This window comes from Amphibalanus amphitrite, unplaced genomic scaffold, assembly GCF_019059575.1.
Source record: "Amphibalanus amphitrite isolate SeventyFive unplaced genomic scaffold, NRLGWU_Aamphi_draft 000205F_arrow, whole genome shotgun sequence".
Classification (NCBI taxonomy): domain Eukaryota; kingdom Metazoa; phylum Arthropoda; class Thecostraca; order Balanomorpha; family Balanidae; genus Amphibalanus; species Amphibalanus amphitrite.
Genome location: NW_024881700.1, coordinates 827260 through 835772, shown reverse-complemented (window position 1 = coordinate 835772; position 8513 = coordinate 827260). Strand labels below are relative to the sequence as shown.

At 49.4% G+C, this 8513-nt stretch overlaps 1 protein-coding gene across 2 annotated transcripts; it reads left to right on the top strand.

Annotated features, from left to right (window-relative positions):
• Positions 1-416: 416 nt before the first annotated feature.
• Positions 417-7510, top strand: LOC122385008 (proteoglycan 4-like). Of its 2 annotated transcripts, none has more exons than XM_043372914.1 (4): positions 417-766; positions 1840-4132; positions 5077-5241; positions 6109-7510. In XM_043372914.1, the coding sequence occupies exons 2-4, from the start codon at positions 1919-1921 to the stop codon at positions 6190-6192; spliced, it is 2463 nt and encodes an 820-aa protein (XP_043228849.1). In that variant the 5' UTR covers positions 417-766; positions 1840-1918; the 3' UTR covers positions 6193-7510. The 2 variants fall into 2 exon arrangements, with proteins under 2 accessions (XP_043228849.1, XP_043228851.1); XM_043372916.1 differs by lacking the exon at positions 417-766 and adding an exon at positions 778-825.
• The last annotated feature ends 1003 nt before the right edge of the window (positions 7511-8513 follow it).

The window sequence follows — 8513 nt, the reverse complement described above, 5'->3', positions numbered from 1 at the left end:
TCTCCTTTGGTCTCCAGTATGAATGGGCGGCGCGGGTCGGCGCGAAGCGCCGCGAGATTTTCGTCGAGGTCGGAAATGTATATGCATAGATGTCGCTACAATAGCTTGACATGCAGTGCAAATTGTAGCAGACAGCAGTAGTTTCCCCTACGAAAGTGGTGGTTTTCTACCACACACGCTCGTCGAGGTCGGAAATTCCAAATACGCCACAGACACAGGAACAACGGTCTTCTCAGGCCGAAAAAGCATCTCCCTCCTAACAAAACAAACAACAGCCAAACAAAAAGTCCAGAATATATACCTACACGCACGCGTAGGGCCTAGGCTAATCGCAAACCTAGAAGATCCCTAAAAATCTTGCTAAAAATATAAAGACTTTTGAAAAAAAGTCGCATTATCCTAGAGTTACAAATAATATTGCAGGGTGATTGCATTTTGTGTTTTATGATGACAACCATGAAATCAACGTAAAAACTACAATATTACCCATTTTCAATGAATTTAGATATTGTTTTCATTACAATATTGAGGGAATATAAATTTAACTCTGCCATTAATTTCTTTGAGTTACATACTTGGAAGACTTGACGAGCGGAAACTTTGAAGCATTTTGTAGACAAATATGGTCATCAAACGCGTCATATATGTCTACAATTTTCATAACTGGTTTGTTTGTTGTGAAATTTTTGTCAAGTTGGTATATCAATAGGGCCTTGGTCAAGTTACTGAAGTGCTGGGTGAGCACTGAGCTGATAATTGATTAAAGGTAAATATGTTATATATAGTTTTTCGCAGTGTTCGAATAACTATGTGGACTGAGCTAAGGTGCCTTCAATTGCCTATATTTATTGTCATAGCCTGGTAGTTCATTATTTGAGTTATACTTTGAGTTATACTTTGGTCATTATTTTGTTTGGCTTTCAGCACGAGAATTGCTAGCTGAATTACTGAGAAAACTGGTTGGCACACATTCATTGGAGTGGAGATATGAATAATATTTTCAAAATAAGTTTTGAACACTGACGATGTACCTAATGTTAATGTTAATCGCCGTGCAATTTATTAACTAGTTCAGACATAATTCTTGAGAAGTTTTCTATCACTGTGGGGCTGTAGGTATGGGCAAATATGAGCTATGAGTCTGTGAATTAGTAAATTAATTTGATGAAATTGATGGTCTGTGAAATCTGGTGAAATCAATGTGCGCCAACCAGTTTTCTCAGTAATTCAGCTAGCAATTCCCGTGCTGTGTTCAAAAAGATATTTACAGTTAAGGGCAAACTTAAAATAAATAAACTATAATAGTTATCTTTACAAATGCATACATTTTAAACTATAACTATTATAATTATATTAACTATTATAATTATATAACTATATATATAACTAAACTATAAAATATTTAAAAAAGTGCATTTCATTCATTTGTCAGTTTTATTTTTATAATTCAATTAAGTGGTGCAGTAGGGGTTTACTGCTGATTTTCGTTAGTTGTCCTCTGTGATGTGTGATCGACTGTCAAATATATGCTGTGCTTTTTTATTCAGTCTTACAGAATAACAACATTACATTGGGAACCTGGCTGGAAGGCTGTTCATAACGTCTTACTCTTAACTAAAATAATATTTAATGGAACTCTGATTTTAAATAGTTGTGTTAACCACTGATAATTTGGGTGACCAATAAATATCGTACAACATAGTTATTTGTTCTTGTGTTATGTGTCAAAATCATCTCGTTATTTGACTTTTGGCATGGCACCATTATTCAGGTCATTGTTCATGCGTTGTGGGTCCTGTATGGAGTCACACTGATGGCGCTCTGTCTGTCTGTCCCCAGGTTGTGGTGATGTTCGAGATCTGGCCGACTCTGCCCCACCAGTCTGTCGTTCTCAGCCCGTGAACCCTGCCTCGTAGACATGCCGTGCCTCCGTCGGCGGCCGACCCCGCCGCCCGTCGCCACGCCCGTCCGGCGGCCGCGAGTTCGCCGAGAGCCGCAGCCAACTCCCGCAACACCGACGCCCGGCCTGCCAGTGGTTGTGTGCAGTCCCGTGCCGCCGCCCCGGCTGAGGCCCAACCTGTTCATAACGCCCAACCGGCGGAGGGCGAGACAGAGCCAGAAGACCACGCCGAAACCACTGGCCAAGCCGAAACCCACGCCGAAACCCACGCCGAGCAAAGCTGGTGTGGTGGCTGGCAATTCATTGCCTAAGTCGAAGCTCACTCCGAGAAAAGCTGTTGAAGCGGCCAGCAATTCACCGGCTAAGCCCAAGCCGTCGCCGAGCAAAGCTGGCGTGGTGACCGGCAGTGGCAGTGCGGCCGAGAAAAGTCGGACCGGAAAGAAGCGGGTTCTGGCCTCAGATACGGCCCCTGCCGTTGAAGCCAGTGTGGACACACCGGTGGGCAAAAGTGAGCCGGAGCCTGTCGTGCAGACCGCCGACGCCAAGCCTGGTCGGGCTGGTATCAGCGGGGAGAAGAGAGCTGAATCTCAGCCGCCCGCGCCGCTGGCCTCCGCCACTGCGCCACAGACAAAGACGGCAAGTGGCACTCGTGGCAAGAGGCAGTCTGCAAGCGCACCTGCCAAAACAACTACAGAAGATGCAAAGACGCCGAACAGTAAGAAGCAACAGGCGAACACCTCGACCAGAGCCACTACAGCTAATGCAAAGACGCGGAATGGCAAGAAGGAACAGGAAAACGCGTCTTCCGAAGCAGCAACAGCAGATGCAAAGGCGTCAAGGGGCAAGAAGAAACAGGAAAACGGCTCTACCAGCGCAGCGACAGGAGATGGAAAGATATCAAGTGGCGAGAAGGAACCGGAAAACGCCTCTGTCAAATCTGCCACAGCAGATTCAAAGACACGTAGTGGAAGAAGGCAACAGACAAACGCCCCCGCCAAAGGGGCAACAGCAGATGCAAAGACAGCGAGTGGTAAGAAAGAACAGGAAAACGTCTATGCCAAAGCAGTAATAGCAGATGCAAAGACGCCAACTCGTTCCAGGCAGGAACGTGCAACGAACGTTGGCAAAAGCGCCTCTGCTCCGGTCAGGAAGACTCCGCGCCTGGCACAGGCCAACGAGAGACAAGTCGTTGAGACAACCGACCAGACTATGTCTAAAGGAAAGACCAAAGCACGATCTGAAGTGGAGGCGGCAGGAACCGATTCCGCTCGCTCGCGAAGTGCTAAAGTCACCAAGCCAAAGGAAACGAAAACACCGAGTCGAACGAGGGCAGCGATAAAGGCTGCTACTACACGTGGTGGACGCACTGATGATACGGACAGTGTCAGTGAACCGCTTGCAGAGATCGCGGAAGGGGATGAAGTGACAGCTCCAACTGCCGCCGATAGTCGCTCCAAAACCGGATCAGAGAATGCTGGAAAATCGAGCAAGTCCGCTAGTACGGGGCCCATAACTGCCGCGTCCAGCTCTGCGAGTGTTGATGGCGGTGCTGCCACGACATCCTCAACCTCCGATGTTCAAATGGATTCTGCGCGACCGGCAGATAAGTTACCCAGGGCAGGCACCTCGCCGCTGAAGAGGCCTCGGACCGCTGCTCCGAGCGATCCTGTGGACGCCGCTGCTTTCGGCACGCCCTCCAAGAAGCAGCGTCTCGGCGCCATGCCGGCGACCAAGGCGGTGGCAGGACAGGAGGAGGCAGCACCGAGTCCCACTCGGTTCACCGGCATCCTACCGCGCCCGCCGCTGCCGCCCGCGCCACTCAGCTCAGTCGCTCCGGCGGCGCCGGCGGTGGTGAGGGAACCTCTGCCTCCGGCGGCGGCCACTCCGCAGCGCCGCCGTCTGCCGCGACACGTCACCTCGACTCCGTGCGGTCCTGCGGTGCCGCCCGCGCCGGCCGCCGACTCTGCTCAGACCTGCTACGGCTTCCTGGAGGACATGGAGGAAGCCGAGGAGGCGGAGGGCAGCGCGCCGCTGGAGGAGGTGGTGTCGCCAGTGGGTGTGCGCCGCGCCCGTCCGCCGCTGCCGGCGCGCTCCCACCGGCTCCGGGACACCACCAACCTGCCCAGCCGGTTCACGGTGGGCCGGCTGACGCGCAAACCGGCCGGCGAGCGCTCAGAGGTGACCACCACGGTGGCGTCGCAGCTCATGGACCCCGAGATCACGTTCAGTAAGGTGAGTAGCAGCTGACAGCTGTCTGATTGTCTTTACCATCCAGAGGGAGACGCTGCGCTCTATTTAGCGATAGGTTACGAGGCATTATCAACCGAATTGTTGATGCATGGATGCTGTCTTGTTAACCAACAGAGTTGAGACGTCACAAGTTTTTTGTTGTGATGTCTCGTTTTTTTACATCTTGCCGCTGATCTATGAGTGGGTGAAATGGTACTCAACAGTGTTGGAAATAAGGCCCTTTTCTGGTTTCAGTCTGATCCAAAAGATTTTGGTCTCTTTTACAAATTTGAATTTATGCTCCAGCACCTAAAATAATCTAAATATTCCCTTCTGTATGATGAAAACTGTAATTGTTACATTTAAACCTGCAGAAATGACATTGGAAATGACACGTTTGATCAGTTATCACATTTAGTAGGCCAAACATTTGGCTTTGCTATTGGCTGTCCTATAAGCTGGCCGGTTTTCCGGACAGATTTTGTTCTCCGGGCCCAGGACTGAAATGAAAATTCCAACACTGAATGTTAGAGTCTCTGTCGTTACTCCAACCTTCATTCCCCGTTTGAATCCAATTAAAGGCCCAGTATGTTCCATTGTTGACTGCAGCTGTCTGGTCTTTCTGTTCTGTTTATTTCGGTACATGATTTAATGTGTTCCGCCACTGACCTGTTGTGGTCCATAGCTGATTGTGCGGGCTGATTTCTGGAGAGGTTATCGTTTTAGAGTGGTTGTGGTCATATTATTCCATCGTAACGGCTCCCAAAACACAAATTATCATCATGATATTTAGAAAGTGTGTTAACTCTGACCAGCTCCGTCCCTGTTCTGTGACTGAACATTGGTCTGTGTCCTGCCAGCTGACCTGTCTGTGCCCTATTGCTGGCTGTGTGATCCACTGTATACCGCTCGCTGCTGACCTCTTTCCCCTGTTCCATCCCCACCAGCCGGCCAGTCGCAGCTACTCGCGGCGGCGCCACCCATCCGCCAGCGCCGCTGGCCACTCGACCCTGGGTCACAGCACGCTGGGGTCGGAGGCTGGCTCGACAGCCGGCGACTCGACTCGGACCAAACACCGGCGCCACCACAGGGAGCGGGACGAGCAAGTAGAGGTGAGCAGACCGACCGACAGGTGGCGGTCAGGTGCCGCCGTCCGGCTCTGGACAGGGCGGTTTTCTTTGGGCTGGGTTAGGATTGGAAGTTTCTTTTTTTTACCTAACCTCTATTGTAGGTATCTAAGGTAAATTGCAAGCACGCACAAGTGAATAATATGTGTTTGGCTCAAAAGCTGAGTTCCTTACAGCCGTGCATGTCTCCAACGTAGGCTATCGACATCGTAGCATTTGTATGTTTGTGTGAGAGGGATTAGCTATCTAAAATATGACGATCCTGCTTGCAGGTATCATTTGTTACTATGAACTACCTGAATTGCATTCATATAGTCATACGCAGCTAAAATGTTCTGAGGTGTGTCCTGAATCTTTTACATTATCCAATAGCAACATAGTTAGATGAACTGCCTGGATGGGTTTCCAAGGGATGGGATGATACATCGCCATGCGTTGTCCATTCAACTCGATTGCCAGCCCACGAGATTGCTCACCTCACCATGTGTTCACATTCACTACTGTGTATTGGTTTGTGTTTGTCACCACCGACGCTGGCCGTGTGTGTGTGTCACTTGTGGAGCGTAGCGTGTGTTGCGGAACGGTGTCCACTGTCCACGTCATGTGCCTACCTTCACCACTGAATGTGAGGGAGCGTTGTGTTTATTTGTTACCACCACTGATGTCTGGCCAGTGACCACTTGTGTGTGTCTGACTCCCATGTATAATGTCCACAGTAGCTCCTGTTCAGCGAAGCGCTGTTCCGTCACTGGCTACCGGCTGTGTGTGCGGAACTCATGTCCACTGTCCACACTGTTATTGCTGCAGTGGTGTGAGTTTACCACTAACGTCTTCCTGTGTGTTCCCCGGCAGGCGGAGCTGGACCGCTGGGCCGCGCTGGTCAACAGCCGTATGAGCGAGGTGGACAGTTTTGAACTGGTGGTGGAGCGTGGCTGATATTCGCGCCCAGGTCAGACTGTTACCCGGTACAGACCCGACTAGTGGACTCTGCTCAGCCCCTGAGGTGTGTGTGAGCTCAGTCCCCAGACAAGGAGTACGTTCAGAGATAGACACTCGTAGCTGTCAGTGACTGTCTCTCTTCACGAACACACTGCACCCAGACTGGTAGTAACAGTGTCTGGGCAGACCCGTGAGACGCCGTGCTGAAGGGTCCCACACTGAGCGGTTCCAGGCGACCGCGCCTGGTGGCTACGTCTGGTATGTGTATCATTCAGGCAGCCGCGGCCTGGTGGTCACGTCTGGTATGTGTGGCGGTGCGTATCCGTGTGGTTGCCTTCGAGCTCTGATAGCGTGACCACAGGGCGATAGACAGTAAGAGCTGGCACGTGACGAACGTGATCGGTTCCCAGAAGTCGTGACGGTAGTGGCTCTGTGGCGAGGCGCTCGGCTTGAACGGATTCAAGTAGTTTTGAATCCAGAAGCAATGGTGGCTGCTGCTACAAGATGGTATGAACGCAGAAAGGCGTTCCTCATTCACTCGAGCTCGGCAAACTAGAAGCAGACAAAACTAGAGATTTCGTACACTGAGATTAGGAAGTTGCTGTGAGATTTTACACTCCCTTGTGGAATTTATCCCTTTCACGTCACCTTCATCGTTAGGTACCTATTTGCTATGTTCTGATGTACATTCTCCGGCGGCTGCTACAATTCATTCATGATCACAAACTTCACTGTGTTCTTGGTCACAGGAGTGGTACAGCTCCTCCTCATTCTGTGCTCTGTGGCCAATCTTTGTGGCCCCTATTTACGATTTTAAATGATGTGAATGTCTTAGTTGCCTGGTGCCGTTTTAGTCGACTTTTGAAACCTTATTGCTTTGACGCGGTCGCTGGGGCCATGGATGTGTTTTTCCATGTGCTGGCTGGCACGTTCCTGTATGTTGCGGGCGTGGGCGCTTCGTAGGGAATAGTTACGTTGAGTATCTGCTTCTCTTTCCTGTCTACTTATTACGTACGTAAAGCCATTTAGCTGGGACCGGATTGCCATGGGCTTGTACAAATGGCTGGTTTTGCCGGCTCCTTTTCTAACCCGCAATTGCTACTTACAAACACGACCATTGTCAATGCGACATTACTCGCCGCGGATGTTTTACAGTTTTGTTCTTTCTATTGTGCCACTTTGATAATAGTTGTATACTGTGCTTCTAGCCGCTAGGCATCAGCACCGTGTATGCTTCGAGTGCAGGATGCTGTATTTGATAGTATTTACGTCACCCTGTTGTACAAAGGAGAATACATTCACAGGCTTTAGGAGACGTATTCTGTTTAACATAGCATTTTGTTGCTAGCGAGACAATAAATAGAATATTGTCGAAACAAACTGGTTTCAGACTCCTTTTTTTTAATAAATCGCCTATCCTTGCGATTAGTGGGAAGTACAATGTAATAGCGATCGCTTTCCTCATAATGAATTCATCCCGGGTTGTGAGGTTCAGCCGGGCCATGTAATCAAAGACAGGTTTCTTCACTCACCGATCGTAGATACGGTCACTATCTTGGAATAAAGGTCGAGATCGAGGTCCTGTCTCGGAGCCTGAGTTCGGGTAAACTAATGCGTTTTGAATGGTACGGCTACCTGTTAAAAGTAACAAATTTACGTTTACGTAGGACTATAAAAGAATTCGGGCTCTAAATTCTGCCATATTCACGGAGCGGAGTGCAGTGCAGGTCCAATCCGTCCAATCCAAGAAGCTGTGCTTAGCGGGGGCTCTGTCCCTACGAATCCTTCCATTCAAAAGGTTCGAACTTAAAAAAACACCTGGTTTTAAGTTCGAACCTTCAAAAGGTTTTCGAAAAAAAAACAAAAAAAAAACGAACTTAAAAAAATATTTAAAAAAAAACACCTGGTGGCATAAAGTAATCTTGGTGGCATAACACGTCGATTGCCGAGGCTCGATAAGCGAGCCGCACCCGGACGGTGCGCAGTTGATAGTTGAAATCACTTTCCTTCTGGACCGTTCCCGGTCGTCCCTCGCCCCTGCCCGCTTTCACAAGCGGCCCGCGCCATACAGGCTCTGTGCCGTCAGTGCTATGGGTGGGCGTCGGAGCCGCTGGAATCGGGCAATGCCGGACGGATGTTCGGTTGTCATAACAAATTGGTGTAGCAATTAGCAAACCTAATCCTAACCATTATCTGTATCACAGATAACAGTAGTAGGTACTGTATGGTGTCTGTATGGTTGGTGGTTGGCATGCTGTGAAAAGTTATACTGCTGCTCAGTCTGCCTCTCTTCTCTGGTGAATCTTATAATGCAGTTA

What these genes read in the sequence shown, in the direction of transcription:
- LOC122385008 (XM_043372914.1), top strand. Translation starts at nt 1,919, where the DNA reads ATGCCGTGCCTCCGTCGGCGGCCGACCCCGCCGCCCGTCGCCACGCCC. An exon ending in CCGAGATCACGTTCAGTAAG is followed by an intron (nt 4,133 to 5,076) that starts GTGAGTAGCAGC and finishes CATCCCCACCAG; the next exon opens with CCGGCCAGTCGCAGCTACTC. An exon ending in AGCGGGACGAGCAAGTAGAG is followed by an intron (nt 5,242 to 6,108) that starts GTGAGCAGACCG and finishes GTTCCCCGGCAG; the next exon opens with GCGGAGCTGGACCGCTGGGC.